General features: G+C 43.4%; 1 protein-coding gene across 12 annotated transcripts in view; it reads left to right on the forward strand.

The window, feature by feature from the left end:
• PSD3 (pleckstrin and Sec7 domain containing 3) overlaps positions 1-15,625 on the forward strand; it is a 470,822-nt gene that overhangs the window by 369,194 nt on the left and 86,003 nt on the right. For 11 of the 12 annotated variants that reach the window (XM_070459792.1, XM_070459791.1, XM_070459803.1 and 8 more), the window contains one exon: positions 2,117-2,310. In XM_070459792.1, the coding sequence (XP_070315893.1) occupies positions 2,117-2,310 (194 nt within the window). Of the gene's footprint in view, positions 1-2,116; positions 2,311-15,625 lie in introns of those variants that run through there. The other variant, XM_070459797.1, reaches the window with a different exon arrangement.

Raw genomic sequence — 15,625 nt, forward strand, 5'->3', positions numbered from 1 at the left:
AATCAGGATGTTTTTGCAGTCACAAGGTATCACCCCCAAATCACATAAAAAGGAAAATAGTAACTTCACCGTATAGAAACTTGCCCCAAACCACCTTAAGCAAGTAATCCAGGTTCATCCCTAATGATGAAACACGCACCTCCTGACGTGGTATACTGAGAGGGTGTCACCCATGATAGCCTTCTCAAGAATGTAGAGCCCCAGTCTGATCACGAGAAGACCTCAAACCTGCAGAACCACTGACTAGTACTCTGCTAGTACTCTTCATGACTACTACCAGGTCATGAAGGACGAGGGGAAGCCGAGGAACTGTCACTGTCTGGAGGCGACCAAGGAGTCATGGCAGCCAAGTGCACTGTGGGGTCTTGGATAGGATCCTGGAAATGGAAAAAACATTAGTGACAAAAAGGTGAAATCTGAATGAAGTCTGAAGTTTACTTTTTAGTGTTGCATCATTAGCTTCTTAATTCTGACAGTTTTATTTGGGTTATGTAAGGTGTTAACATTGCAGAGAATTCCATGGGGGTCCAGTGGTTAGAACTCTGTGCTCTCACTGCAGAGGACCTGGGTTCCGTCCCTGGTAAGGGACCTAAGATCCCCGCTGCTGTGTGGTGTGACCAAAGCAAAAAAAAAAAAAAAAACAAGTATTAACACTGCGGAAACTGGGTGATGGGCACAAGGGAATTGTGTACTATCTTTGCAAACCCAAAACTATTAATAAAAGTTAAAAGTAAAATACAGTTACCTGAGTCCAGTGTTATTTTCATATATGTCACAGTTATTTATAAAATAACCAATGGAGAAAAAAAAATGCTGTTTTTCTCTGATAACCAAACAAGAAATTTTGGTGATTATTAAGCTTGTGGTTTATTTTAAATATATTTTGGCAGTGCCTATTTTGGTTGAATTTTTTATCATTAGTTTTTATTTTTCATTGGAGGATCTTTCCTTACCATACTGTGTTAATTTCTGCCGTATGCCAGCGTGAATCAGCTATACATGCATGCGTTCCTTCGCGAGCCTCCCTCCCACCAGCCCATCCCACCCCTGCAGGTTGTCACGGAGCCCTGCGCTGAGCTCCCTGGGCTATACGGCGGCCTCCCACGAGTGTGTATGTCAGCGCATCCCACCCTCTCCTTCCCCTGCTGTCCGAAAGTCCGCTCTCTACCCCTGCCCTGCAAGGAGGTTTATCAGTACCATTTTTCTAGATTCCATATTTTGGTAGAAATTTTTATTAAAAGATTCAGTATTCAAAGTTTAATAGCAATGAAACCAGAGGTGATTCAGGACATTGAAACAGGTGAAGATGCTCTTATTCTGGTTATGTGTTTTCCAGCAGTGTATCGGAGCCTATTAGCTTTCTTCTCCTCTGCCCCCGCTTTATTAAGTGATTCTGACCGCCTCCTTCATACTTAACATACGTTGTAATGTCAGAGTTAAATTTTCCCTGCTTGAAGGAACGGGGGATCAGAGGCAGGGCTGAGCAGCCAGGGGCTTCCTCAGTTGGTGAAGGGACGCGTGGGAAAGCGGAAGCTGTGAGCTGCCAAAGCACTGTGCGTGGTGCCCCGTCCGAACCCGCTGACAGCTGTACAGAGGTGTTATTAGCAGAGATTACCTGCTTATCTGGCAGAGATAGTCTAATACTGTGTACTGGACTTCATCTCTGCCTGTCGTATTCTGTATGCTTGGCACTATACTAGGGCGTGCAGAGATCAAAATCACGGTCTCTGCCTGAGAAGTTCCACTTGTTTTGAAAGCAGACAAACCTGAGGGTTCTGTAGGAGATGGAAAGGCCAGAGGCTTCCAAGCCTTTGCAGCCATATCCTCTCAGCTTCTTCCTCTTTTCCTGGGACTGTGCTTTGGCATGTTTATCCAAGTTTTGAGTGTTTCCTTACCTGTGGTGTAGGATACTAATGTCAGTCTTCCAAGACTGCCGTGGTCACTAATGCCTGACACACGGGAGTTGCTTAGGGAACCGCAGCTGTGCTTATCATGGACCTTGTCATCAGGACTTACAGGCCATTAGAAGTATGACCATTTCTTACGCCAGATGACTCTGTTCAGTGAATATTGTGTAACTCAACCTTTGTGTTCCATCTTTGTTTTATCCTTTTAGAGATGATGAAGAGAAAAAAAAGTCTGTGTCCGAAGGTACCGATGAGAAGGCTAATGGAACACATCCAAAGACCATCAGCCGTATTGGGAGCACTACCAACCCATTCCTGGACATTCCTCACGACCCCAATGCTGCTGTGTACAAAAGCGGGTTCTTGGCTCGGAAGATCCATGCAGATATGGATGGAAAGAAGAGTAAGCGCCATTTGTTGACATTTCCTGTTGCATTTATTTCATCTTTAAGATAAGCTCAAAATTAAAGTGAATTTATCAGAAGCAAAAGAATAAAGAAAAATGATATTTATTTAGAAAAAATATTATTGAAATTTGATAAAACCTCTAACCCTAAATCATAAATCCTTTATGTACTTGATCTTCTGCAAATAGAATTTTTAGAACTTCAGAACCAGAAGACTCAAAGATTATTCATTTCTAACCTCTTATTCATCTATTTATACCTGCCTTCAACAAATAACTTTGAGTATCTGCCATGTGCTAGGCATCAAAAATATAGTAGTATTTAGAAAGGACAAGGGTCATATCTTCGTGGAGTTTCCATTTCTGGTGGTTGAAGGAAAGGTTCAGCTTATAATGCATAGAATAATAAGTAGCGTGAGGCTCTGGAGACAGAGCAAGGAGGGACAGACTTGTGATCCAGGCACACGGAGCGTGGACGTCTGTGGAGGAGGGACAGGTGTGTGTAGGCAACATGTATGTTTCGCCCTGGAAAACGGAAGGAGGCCCACGTGACAGGATTGTCCGCTGACGCGTGATGGTGGAGGTCCAGGTGGAATGGAGTGTGTCTGTGTCTGGAATGGCCTTAGCAGAGGGTGAAGGCAGTCACAGTAGACAGTACAGTGGATAGACGGAGGTAGCGGCTGCGTATGCTCAGCGCTAGGCTGCTCCTCCAGACACAGGCGTGCGGCGCTGGCATGCAGTCCTGCTGCTCCCCTCTACACTGTGCACAGTTTCCTTCATGTGTTAGCATACTCTAGCATGTTCTGCTAGGGTGCCGTCACGAGAAACGTTGCGATAGTGTAGCTTTGACGCTGGCTCATGCTGCTTCCCAAGTTCTGTAGGCGTGTCCCCACCACCTTTTCTAGGCCCCCTGTGCGCTAGCCCACGAGGCTGCTTCGTTCTCTCTAACAGCGTTGTGTCTGTACACCAGTTACAAGTGAAAGTTACGTCTAACAGCTTAGGGAAAAGGGGCAAGGAAACACCTGAAGATGAAGAACTATCTCCAGGGCATTTCTTGCATTTCTTTCTCTTTATTATTTTGCGTATCATATGTATTCTTTTCTTAATGAGGTATAATTGATTTATAATATTGTCTTCAGGTGTATAACATAGTGATTCAAAAATTGTCTGGGTTATACTCCAGTTATAGTTATTATAAAATATTGGCTGTAATTTCCTGTGCTGTACAATGTATCCTTGTAGCTTATTTATTTTATACGTAGTAGTTTTTATCCCTTAATCTCCCACCCCATATTGCTCCTCCCCCATCCTGCTCCCCAAGGTAAACACTAGCAGGATCTATGTATCTGTGAGTCTGTTTCTTTTTTGTAATATTCACTCATTTGTTTTTTAGATTCCAGGAATAAGTGGTGAAACACAGTATTTGTCTTTCTCTGTCTGCCTTTTTTCACTAGCCTTGATGCCCTCCAGATCCATTCACATTGTTGCAAATGACAGGATTTCATTCTTTTTCATGTCTGAGATTCCATTGTGTGTTGGGGGCGGGGTATGTGTATCTCACATCTTCTTTATTCATTTATCAGTTGATGGACACTTAAGTTGCTTCCATATCTTGGCTGGAAAAGTTAGCTGATAGCCTTATAGGAGCTCCTTTGTAAGTAACTCGTTGCTTTTACCTTGATGCTTTTCATATGCTGTCTTTATTTTTTAATTTGTGCCATTTTAATTACAGTGTCAGCGTAGTCCCCTTTGGGTTGATCCTGTTTCAGACTGTGGATTTTCAACCAAGAAGTCCGTTTCCTTTCCCAGGTTAAGGAAGTTTTCAGCTACTATGTATTGAAGTATGTTGTCTTCCGCATTCTCTCCTCTCCTTCTCCTGCCCTAACTGAGAATGTTGGTGCGCTTGATGTTGCCCCCAGTTCACTGATCCATTCCTCTGTATCATTTCATCTGATGCCAATTCCTTCTAGTGTATTTTTCTATATCAATTGTATTCTTCATCTGTTTAGTTGTTGTTTGTATTTTCTAACTCTTTGTTTAAAAGTCCTAACTTCTCCCTCTGTTGAGTCATTCTTCTCCCGAGTTCTTTGGTCATCTTTACAATTGGTACCTTGAACTCTTTCTCAATTAAATCGTGTATCTCCACTTAGTTCTTCTTCTAGGATTTCTTCTTGTTCCTATGTTTGGAACACATTCTCCTGTCATCTCACTGTGCCTTATTTGCTGGTTTCATTTCTGTGTATCCGATAACGGTAACATTTCCTGCCCTTGGAGAACGACCTTTGGTAGGGGATTTCCTCTGTAGCCCAGCAGCACTCACCAGAGCTCTGGGCTCTAGGGGTGCCTCATCCTAAGACGATCTGGGTGCTCCCCTCGTGGTGGGCTGACTGCGATGGGTGATCTCGCAGGCATGGCTGGCCCCTGGGCGGGTTGCTTGCGAGGCCTCCTTGTGCAGAGCTTGCTGGTCACTGGTTCGTGCGCCTGAGTCACCAGGTGGCTGGCTGCCTCGCTCCTGGTGAGCCCAGGGGTTGTGCTGGCCCAGTGACGGGCAGAGCCAGGCCCTGGGGTCTACCTGCAGGATCCGGGGGTGCCAGAGCTGGAACTGTAGCTCCGTTGTGTGGAACTGGATCCTGGGGCAGCTGGCTAAGGGACCCAGTGTCTCTCAGAGCTGGTGTTGGCCGGGAGGTAGGCAGTTCAGGGCCCAGCTCGTGGGTGGGCTCAGTCTGCAGGCTCCAAGGCTGCAGTTTTCCTTGGGTGTGTCTCTGCCTGCTGGTGGCTGACGCTGGTCCCAGGGCTACAGCAGGCTCCCTGGGGAGTGGGGCCGAGGCCCAGGAGATTCTGGGGCTGGTGCCTGTTCACTCTATGGGGCTGGGTCCTGGGGTCGATGGCTGCAGGGCCCTGGGGCTCCCAGGTCTGGGTCCTCTGTGCTGGCGTGTGCAGCCAGGTCCTGGACCCTCCGGTGGACCGGGCGTGCTCAGGGCCAGCCGTGGGCTCAGGGAGGCCTTGCGGCAGCCTTCTGGTGGGCGGGACTGTGTCCCCACCTAGTTAGCTGCATGGCCTGAGTTCCTGGTTCCTTCAGGTTGGCGGGTGGAGGTGCGGCTGGGTCCCGAGGCTCACAAGTCAAGGCGAGGACTGACGGGGCGCTTGCCAGCCCCGGTGTCCCGAGGAAGAGCAGGCATCCACAGTGGCTGGCTCCCGTGTGTCCCACCAGGGCTGCAGCTGCCCTGGCCTCTCTGAGAGGCTCTCTGACATCAGCAGGTGGGTCTGACCCTGGATCCTTTCAGAGGACTGCTTCAAAGCCTTAGGTATCTCCTTTGCAAACTTCTGGTTGATTAGGGCAGTTTTAAATGTTACAGGCTTTTTCTTTTTAGCAACATAAGAAGTTCTGCCTGTTACCTGCCTCTGCTTCAGTCTCTGTTTCTGGTCCTGCCTCAGAACCCAAAATAGGTGGGAAAACAGATGGCTCAGGTAAGGTGGGGCCAGCTGGGCCCAGTCTCCAGACTTCACGCCTACGCTTGTGTTATCACCCAGGGCTCTTCACTTCTGCCGTTGAGATGGGGGTTGCGGGAGGAGCCTTGAAGTTTGAGGCTTTAATCCTCAAGCTCTTCCTAGATATTCCCAATTCAATTTTTCATGGATTTTAAGATCACATTAGTATGGACAAGATAATTAAACTTTTTCAGTACAGGAAAGCGCATAATTTCTAATGATAATTAGATAATCAGTTGTGTCCCATTCTTTGCAACCCCAGGCTCCTCTCTCCATGGAATTCTCTAAGCAAAAATACTGGAGCAGGTAGCCATTCCTTTCTCCAGGGAATCTTCCCAACGTAGGGATTGAACCCAGGCCTCCTATGTTGCAGGCAGATTCTTTTACCAGCTGAGCCACCAGGAAAGCCCAGTGATAATTTATATATACTAAAGTTTATCAAGAAGCAACAGTGAAAACTGGACATGGAACAACAGACTGGTTACAAATCAGAAAAGGAGTATGTCAAGGCTGTATATTGTCACCCTGCTTATTTAACTTATATGCAGAGTACATCGTGAGAAACGCTGGGCTGGAGGAAGCACAAGCTGGAATCAAGATTGCCGGGGAAAATATCAATAACCTCAGATGTGCAGATGACACCACCCTAAAGAACCTCCTGATGAAAGGGAAAGAGGAGCATGAAAAAGTTGGCTTAAAACTCAGCATTCAGAAAACTAAGATCGTGGCATCTGGTCCCATCACTTCATGGCGAGTAGATGGGGAAACAATGCAAACAGTGAGAGACTATTTTTCTGGGCTCCAAAATCACTACAGATGGTGACTGCAGCCATAAAACTAAAAGACACTTGCTCTTTAGAAGAAAAGTTATGACCAACCTAGACAGCATATTAAAAAGCAGAGACATTACTTTACCAGCAAAGGTCCATCTAGTCAAGGCTATGGTTTTTCCAGTAGTCATGTATGGATGTGAGAGTTGGACTATAAAGAAAACTGAGCACCGAAGAATTGATGCTTTTGAACTATGGTGTGGAGAAGACTCTTGAGAGTCCCTTGGACTGCAAGGAGATCCAACCAGTCCATCCTAAAGGGAATCAGTCCTGAATATTCATTGGAAGGACTGATGCTGAAGCTGAAGCTCCAATACTTTGGCCACCTGATGTGAAGAACTGACTCAATGGAAAAGACCCTGATGCTGGGAAAGATTGAAGGCAGGAGGAGAAGGGGACGGCAGAGGCATGAGATGGTTGGATGGCATCACTGACTCAATGGACATGAGTTTGAGTAAACTCCGGGAGTTGGTGATGGACAGGGAGGCCTAGCGTGCTGCAGTCCATGGGGTCACAAAGAGTTGGACATGACTGAGTGACTGAATTGAACTGAACTGAACTGAAAGTTTATTAACTTCAAGTACATCGTCTGAGTTCTAAAAATGTATACAGTTGTGTGACTACCATCACAACCAAGACATATAACATTTCCATTAGCTGACAAAGTTCTTATAGTTAATTCCTTCCACTTTACTCCCAATGGCAACCCTTATTTGTCCTTGGGCACTGAGCTTTCTCTTTCCTCTAATTTCAGTGAGTGGAATCCTGCATACATTTTTGGGCTTGGCTTCTTTTGCTTGGTCGTGTTCTTTGCAGATTCATTCCATTGCTGGGATATCCCACAGTTTACACATGCACCAGCTGGGCTTTTGTGTTTTCAGTTTGGGGCTTTATAAATAAACTTGCTTTGGATAGTCTCAAACAAGTCAATGCATATAGAAATGTTTTCATCTCTTTTCAGAAGGGATCTTAGGGTGAGGGAGTGAGCCTGCTGGGATATATACTAAGTATACATTTAACCTTGTAATAAACTTCTAAAATTCCAAACTGTACTGTTTTGCATTCCTGAAAACGGTGCATTTTATGTCCTCTTGATAAAATGATCCCTTTGTTGTGAAAAGACCTTCCTTATTCCTGGTCACATTCCTAGTTTGAAATCTACTTTATCTAATATGAATATAGTGACTCTAGCTTTCTTTTCATTTTTTGCATAATATACAGAAATTTTTTTCTAGCTTTGTTGTCTTACTCCATGATCTTGTCTTTAAAATTGTTTTATTCAATGTACTGGTGGGTCTTTTTAACCCACTGTCTTTTAATTGGAGTGTTTACATTTATAGTAATTACGGATATCGTTAACTTTAATTCTGCCATCTTGCTCTTTGATTTTTATTTTTTCCTCTTTCTCTGCCTTTTTTGGGACTGTGTGGATGTGTGTGGTTCAGTCTTTATTCACTTGTTGTGGCATATTAGTTGTACATCTTTATTTAATAAGTTTAATGATTGCTGGAGGGTTTACAGTATCATCTTTAACTTGTCAGTCTGCCTTCAAATGTTACCACTTTGTGTGTACTTTGAAACCTTTATAACAGGTTTCCCCTTTCTCTTTACTAGGAATGTGCTATTATCATACATTTTAATTATGTTTATTAAACTCATGCTACATTGTTATTATTTTTGCTTTAGAAAGAAATGTATTCTTTACTTTTACTCACATACTGACCACTGCTGGTGTACTGGGTTCCTTTTTGCAATTTCACATTTCTGTTTGGTAGCTTTTTTTTTTTTCCTGCCTAAACAATTTCTTTCAATATATCTTATAGTAAACTGCTGGTGAGAAATGTTCTCATGTTTTATTGGCTTTTAAAATAATTTGTGCTGCACCTTAACTTTAGGAATTTATATTCACTGGTGTATAATTCCTTGACAGTGCTTTCATTTTTGTTTAAAATTTTAATATGTTGTTCTGTTGTTCTCTGCCCTGTGTGCTTTAGACAAAGGTCTGCCATCATTTTTTGTTCCTGTGAACGTAGTGTGGGTTTCTACCCCTCTGGCCACTCTCAAAATTTCTCTCTTTATCTTTGATTTTAAGTAGTTTTATTGTGAGGTGTTTTACTTTATGTTTTCCTTGCCTCGTGATTATTTTTAAGTTCTTGGATTCATCGCTTTATATTTTTCACCAATTCTAGAAGTTTTTCAGTCATCATTTTTATAGTACCCACCCTTCTTTCTGGGACTCTAGTTCCCTATATATTGCACCATATTACATTTCTTTCCAACTCTTTTTTGTTTGTTTCTTCAGTACTTTATTTTAATAATTTTTATTGCTTTTTCTTCAAGTTTACCACAGTATTTTTATCCCACATATAGTATTTTTATCTTAGAAACTGCAAAGTGAAAATGTTTATCCTCTGTTTCTCTCCTTATCAAGTTTGTATCTTTCTTAATATCCTTGAGCAGATTTTTCATGTTTACAATAGATGTTTTAAGGTCCTTCTCTTGAAATTCATTCTGTCTTTTCTGGGACTGTTAGATTCTTTGCATTCCTAGCAATTTTTATTTGGATGCCAGACATGTGACATTTTTCAGGGTGGATTTGGTTCTGTTCCTTTAAAGAATGTTGGATTCTATTCCACTTGTCTTTTTCGCGGCTGATCTCTTCCATACTCCCCCCACCCCTCTTGTTGGACTTCCGTCATATCTGCTTTAAGTGGTCAATCTCACTGCTGGATGGCTCCGGCACCATCGCCCGACACGCTTCTGAACGCAGCCTTCTGTTTCGAGAGCTGGTCACCATAAGCAGATTTAAAATATGCTTTATATTACTCTTGCCTAATGTGTTTTAAAGCACATCACTTTTCATTACTAACATTTTAAAAGGGTGAAAAAGCAGTCGTGGAGCTTTCCTGAAATGGAAAATCCAAATAATTTTTGAGAACTCTGTGTAATGATACCCCTTGGGCACATTATTCTGCCAAGTCTGTAGAAACTTATTTGGATTCATCATGTTCACTCTAGCCATCTCAGGTGGCCTGTAACGTCCTTGGAGCAGGGCTTCGGTTCCCACCCAGAGTCGGAGGCCAGGTCGTGGCAGTGAAAGCGCCGGATCCTAGCCACTAGACCAGTGGTCAGTGACAGGGCTCTGGCCCTTCGGCTTTGCACGAAAGAGTTTCCATGAAGACAGGAAGTAGTGAAGCAGGTGAAGTAGTTATTAAGAGGAAAGAGTCCAGTACGTGTGGAGGGACACACGGGCGACCTCAGAGCGGGAGTCCCCGAGTGGCACCCTCACAGCAGTTTAAGCCACTTACACGGGGCGTCTCTTCCGGTTTTCCTTTGGCCAGTCGTTCTGATTTGCCCGGTTCACGGTCCGTATTTGGGGTATCTCCGGATCCTTCCCTGTGTGAACATGCATCCCTTAGCCAAGGGGTCTCTGCCGCAGAGGGGTGCAGGTAGCGTAGCGTTAGTTGCTGTCATTCCCTTTGACCTCCGAGGAGCTTTTCTGCACACGTGTGGTTGAGGAGATCTCCTGACTTCAGGAATGAGAAATACGTGGCCTGGGCAGGGCACAGCCTCCTCTCTTAATTGTCCTGCTCTTCTCATCTTGGTTGGTCAATAGGGAATGAATGTCCAGTTGCTTCATGCTGAGGGGTGCCCATCTGCCTCGGGACTCTATTGCATTTGTAAGTATGTGTACACGTGGTGGGTGCTCTGGTGAAAGTTTTTCATAAGTGAAGGTTTGGGTCAAAAGTCTGGAGAAAGATTAAAACCTTGGTTAACTTGTCTGTAAAGGACTACCTGTCCAACTCAAGATTTATATCTTTCATTTTTAAAATTTACTCTAAAGTACTAAATTTGTCAGAGTATTTCAATTCCTCATATAAACTTTTTTTTTTTAACTTGGAAACTTTCTTTCCTCTTATTATTTATTTAGTCTTTTAAAGATATGCTCAGCTCAGAAATTGTCTAAGAAACAAATCATGATTAAAAGCAAATGTTCTGTCTCATAGAAGTATATGTGTTCACCAGACCCATTAAATCTGACATTAAAGACAAGCTTTGAACAGTCAGATTTAGAAAACAAAGGGTATCTTCTGGATTTTGTCAGGCAGAATGAAAAATAAAGTTCAATACATGCTCTTAGTTTTATTAACCAATGCAAGATATTTGTGAAAATCAAAAAAGTGGAAACAAGGTACTCTAAATATGAATGTGCTAAATGATGATGAATAAGAAAGATAATCAAGCAATTACTCAATATTAGTGCTTTTTCCTAAGCACTTCATGCATCACTTCATTTAATCTTCACCCTAGGAAGCAGATATTACTACTATTATCCCCATTTTACTAAGGAGGAAATTAATCTTAAATTTACTAGCCAAAGCTATAATATAGAATGTCAGGAAATCTGGTGGAACTAAAATCTGATTATACCAAACTAACTATGGCACACTATTAAAAGCAGTGCCTGTGAGAACATATGCCTGGAAAACTTTCAAGGTCTCCACGTCTGTGCCATCAGGACCGTGGCATGTATTTAAATGACTGGAGGTCTGAGCCTGGGGTCAGCAAGGTGTAAGCATGTCCTTTACTTGGCCAGCCCAGCACTCTTGTAAATTAGATTGTGTGAGTTTATCTGCGTTTTCTGACCATCCTTTCCGCAACTCCCCGTCTCATTGTGCCAGGCCTCCTCACACACAACCGCTGCTTCTCTGGCCCCAGGGCCTTCCGACATTGTGGACCACGTGCCCTGACCCCCACCTCCCATGTAGACGCCGCCGCCTGCGGGGACAGGGCAGAAGAGCGGCACCAGGCCCTGCCTAGCGCCGTGGTCCCACTTCAGTGTCAGCGTGGCAAGAAGTGAAGCGCTCCGCTCGTTTCATTAGCACACTCTACGTCAGTTGAGGTGCAAGAAGTGAATTTTTTTTCCTCCATGAATTAAACACTCCTCAAGCACCTGAAACTATATACATGCCCAAAGACTATCTTAAATATAGCCTCTCTCCGCTTAGGCACTTCCCTTTCGGTGTATGATACATACCAGACACGTAATTACAATCTAGAGTCCACAGCACAAATTGTTAAAAACGTATATTGTTAGCTAAGATACCGCATAAGATCTTCAGAATTGAGAAGTACAGCTGGGCCGTGCTGACGTCTCCCAGATGACGAGATCCCCAGAGGACAGTGAAGCAGATAGGAGGGTCCGGAAGTAGCCGTGTTCGTTTATGGTAACGTGGTCATGAAACAGAGGCGGTGACTGAGATCATTTAAAGACTACAGAAGTGTTGCAGTAAATGGTGCTGCGGGTGTGTGTATGTGTGGTAGGTGAGTGGGTGATGTGTGTGGTGTGGGGGTATGTGGTTGTGTGTGGAAGGGATGAGGTGTGTATGGTGAGTGTGTGCGTATGGAATGCAGGTGGGTGTGGATGGGGGCTCTGGGATATATGTGTTTCTGGGCCTCAGCCCAACCAGAAAAATCAGTTTCAGGGAGATTAAAGGTAAAGATTTGAGAGACAAAATCTAAAATGTTTAGAGCAAAATGTGAAACATCTTAGTGACCTTTGGGTAAAGAATGCTCTCTTAATGGCTACGTAATATTGCAGTGTATATGGACCACATCTTCTTTATCCATGGATCTGTTGATGGACATTTAGGTTGCTTCCATGTCCTGGCTATTGTAAACAGATCTGCAATGAACACTGGGGTGCACGAATCCTTTCAGATCATGTTTTTCTCTGGGTATATGCCAGGAGTGGGATTGCAGGGTCATAAGATAGCTCTGTTTTTAGTTTTTAAGGAACCTCCATACTGTTCTCCCAGAGAAGGCAATGGCACCCCACTCCAGTACTCTTGCCTGGAAAATCCCATGGACGGAGGAGCCTGGTGGGCTGCAGTCTGTGGGGTTGAGAAGAGTCGGATACGACTGAGCGACTTCACTTTCACTTTTCACTTTCATGCATTGGAGAAGGACATGGCAACCCACTCCAGTGTTCTTGCCTGGAGAATCCCAGGGACGGGGGAGCCTGGTGGGCTGCTGTCTATGGGGTCGCACAGAGTCGGACACGACTGAAGCGACTTAGCAGCAGCAGCAGCATACTGTTCTCCATAGCAACTGTACCAATTTACATTCCCACTTACCATGTAGGAGCGTTCTGAGAAAGCTCTCTTAAGATTTAAAGAAACAAAAACAATGAATGGATATATTGTTACAGCGGCTCAGACAGTAAGGAATCCACCTGCAGTGCAGGAGACACAGGTTCAATCCCTGGGTTGGGAAGATCCCCTGGAGAAGGGAATGGCAACGCACTCCAGTGTTCTTGCCTGGAGAATTTCATGGACAGAGAAGCCTGGTGGGCCACAATCCATGGGGTCACAGAGTCAGACATGACTTTAGTGGCTTAGCATGGCATACACAAGTATATGAAGAGATCCCCAGCCTTACCAATAACCCTCACATTACCAAGGATCCTCAGATTAAACGTGCAGTGAGATGTTATCTCAGGTCACCTTGGCCAGAATTCGGAAGAGTAATAATGCCATATGTTAGCAAGAATTTTAGAGCAATGTGAGTGTTGGTGGCCTCCTCACTTTGGAAGACAGTTGGCAATCATAAATAAAGTTGGGAGAACTTACACCCATGTCTCAGTTAATCCAGTCCTAAGTGTGTATCTACAGAAATTCTTGCTGTTATACATGAAAGGGGTTGTTCATAGCAACCTTACAATAGCTCAAAATAAGACATTGGAGGGGTTTCATATATTTATGTAATAGAAAACTATGTAACTGTGAAAAGCAGATAACTAGAGTTACAATTTTTAACATGAATGACTCTCACAAAAGGTAATGTTTAATGAAAAACTTAACTTGCAGAGAAATGTGCACATATGGTAACATCCTAACGCATGCAACACAGCACTGTTTTTAATGGGACTACATTCACATACAGAAATCTGTTCTGGCAAGGGGCAGAACATGCAGTCAGCGGGGAGTACACAGCAGTTCAGCTGGAGTGATGACTGTCCGATGTTTGGTACATGCGTGTTTATTGCTGTTGACAACCTTCTGACCTCTTAATGTTTCATCATAAAATTTTTAAAACTTTATAGCATATCTGATTGAATGGAAAGTTTAGAAAGTTTCTTGAAACTTGTTCAAGAAAAATGACAATTATAAAACCCAAACCCCCAAATTAGTATTCACCAGTGTAATACTTTAAACCTTCAACACAATAGTAAGATTGTGTTAGTTTTTCACATTTAGAAATGTAAAAGATTTAATTATATCAGTGAGAAATCCTTGGTCACATTGGCCAGAATTTGAAAGAGTAACAATACCAAGTGTTGGCAAGCATTTGAGAGCAATGTGTCAGTGGTCTCCCCGCTTTGAAAGACAGTTGGCAATAATAAAGTTGGAAGAGCCTTTATACAATGGAAAGTGAACATTGTTCGCCTTAACCCTGTGAGATGCAGGTGAAAGAATTTGGGATAGGAAAGCAGAAATCGGAGAACCCAAGGGACACAGGAAGAGAACCATCATGCTGCTCTTATTCTTTTAGCATAATTAAATAGTTTTATTCATTTATCTAAGCTTATAACAGATCAAGTGGAGAAAGTCACATTTACAGAAATAGATTCTATACATGACTGCAAGTATATATATATATATAGTTAAGTGTATGATATAGTTATACACACAATTCTATACAACATGCTGCTCTTAGAATGAAGTAGAAACAGGCTGCCTAATATCCAGGACACAGGAAATAATGCATGTGCTTGAAACTGCTGGGGCGACACATGCTGGTTTAGTCACTAAGTCATGTCCGACTCTTCCAACCACATAGACTGTCGCCTACCAGGCTACTCTGTCCATAGGATTCTCTGGACAAGAATACTGAAGTGGGTTGCCATTTCCTTCTCTAAGGGGCAGCACATAGTGATACAAATAAAAACCATAAGATGTACTGGGCAGGTGGAATGGAGCAGTCACATATGCTGAAGCCTCATCTCTCTCAGTAGAAAATCAATGGAGAATTTTTGCAATCTGTTATCACAGCACATTGTTTAAGGGTGTGATGCAAACTGACTACGCTGTGTTAGTCCCTCAGTCATATCCAGCTGTTTGCAACCTCGTGAACTGTAGCCCACCAGGATCCTCTGTCCATGGGATTCTCCAGGCAAGAATACTGGAGTGGGTTGCCATTTCCTCCTCTAGAGGATCTTCCCGATCCAAGGACAGAACCTGCATCTCCTGCATTGTACCCTGCGACACAGTAAATGTTAAAAAGTGGTACCTTTTGGAAAATGGGATTGGAAGAGTTGGGAGAAGTGAATTAAAAGAGGCTAATTATGTGGACATATCCCTTTAACAATTTTGAAATATTTTAATCACATTTCCAATATAGATTCTTCAGTGATTTTCCCACCTGAGATTTGTTTCTATTTGAAATATGGAAATGTTCATTGCTTTTTAAGAGTGTGGGAGCCATATTTGTTTCACATTTTTTAAATCTCATTTTAAACACTTTGGATGTAAGGAGTGCTGGGAAGCGTCTTAAGAAGGTTAGGGGGTTCCACTCACTTTAGAAGGGTTTACAGTTTGCCTATCACTGAAGGTTTTGAAAATTCAGCCCCGCATGTCAAATTTGAGGAAGCAGATATTATTCTGAGTCACCCATACTGAAAATAGAGTTGATGATGGCAATACAGGCAGAGATCTTTGCTATTGTGTAACATTGGGAACAGCGACACTATAATTAAGAGCTAATAAAAGTGGGACTTTTTTTTCCCCCAGAAGACAGTGTCTCCTCCTGTTAGAGATAGACTCTTGAAGTGGAGACAGGGCAAAGCAGTTATTTTAAAACCAGGCTAAGGTGCCCCGCCCTCACCGCCTGGCTGTGCAGCGGGGCTGTCCCGTGATGCGCTTCGGCACGGGGACACAGCAGCGCCGTGAAGGCAGCCGTCCGCATCCTCGCAGGGGTTTGGCGCAGTCTAG

This window comes from Odocoileus virginianus, chromosome 32, assembly GCF_023699985.2.
Source record: "Odocoileus virginianus isolate 20LAN1187 ecotype Illinois chromosome 32, Ovbor_1.2, whole genome shotgun sequence".
NCBI classification, from domain to species: domain Eukaryota; kingdom Metazoa; phylum Chordata; class Mammalia; order Artiodactyla; family Cervidae; genus Odocoileus; species Odocoileus virginianus.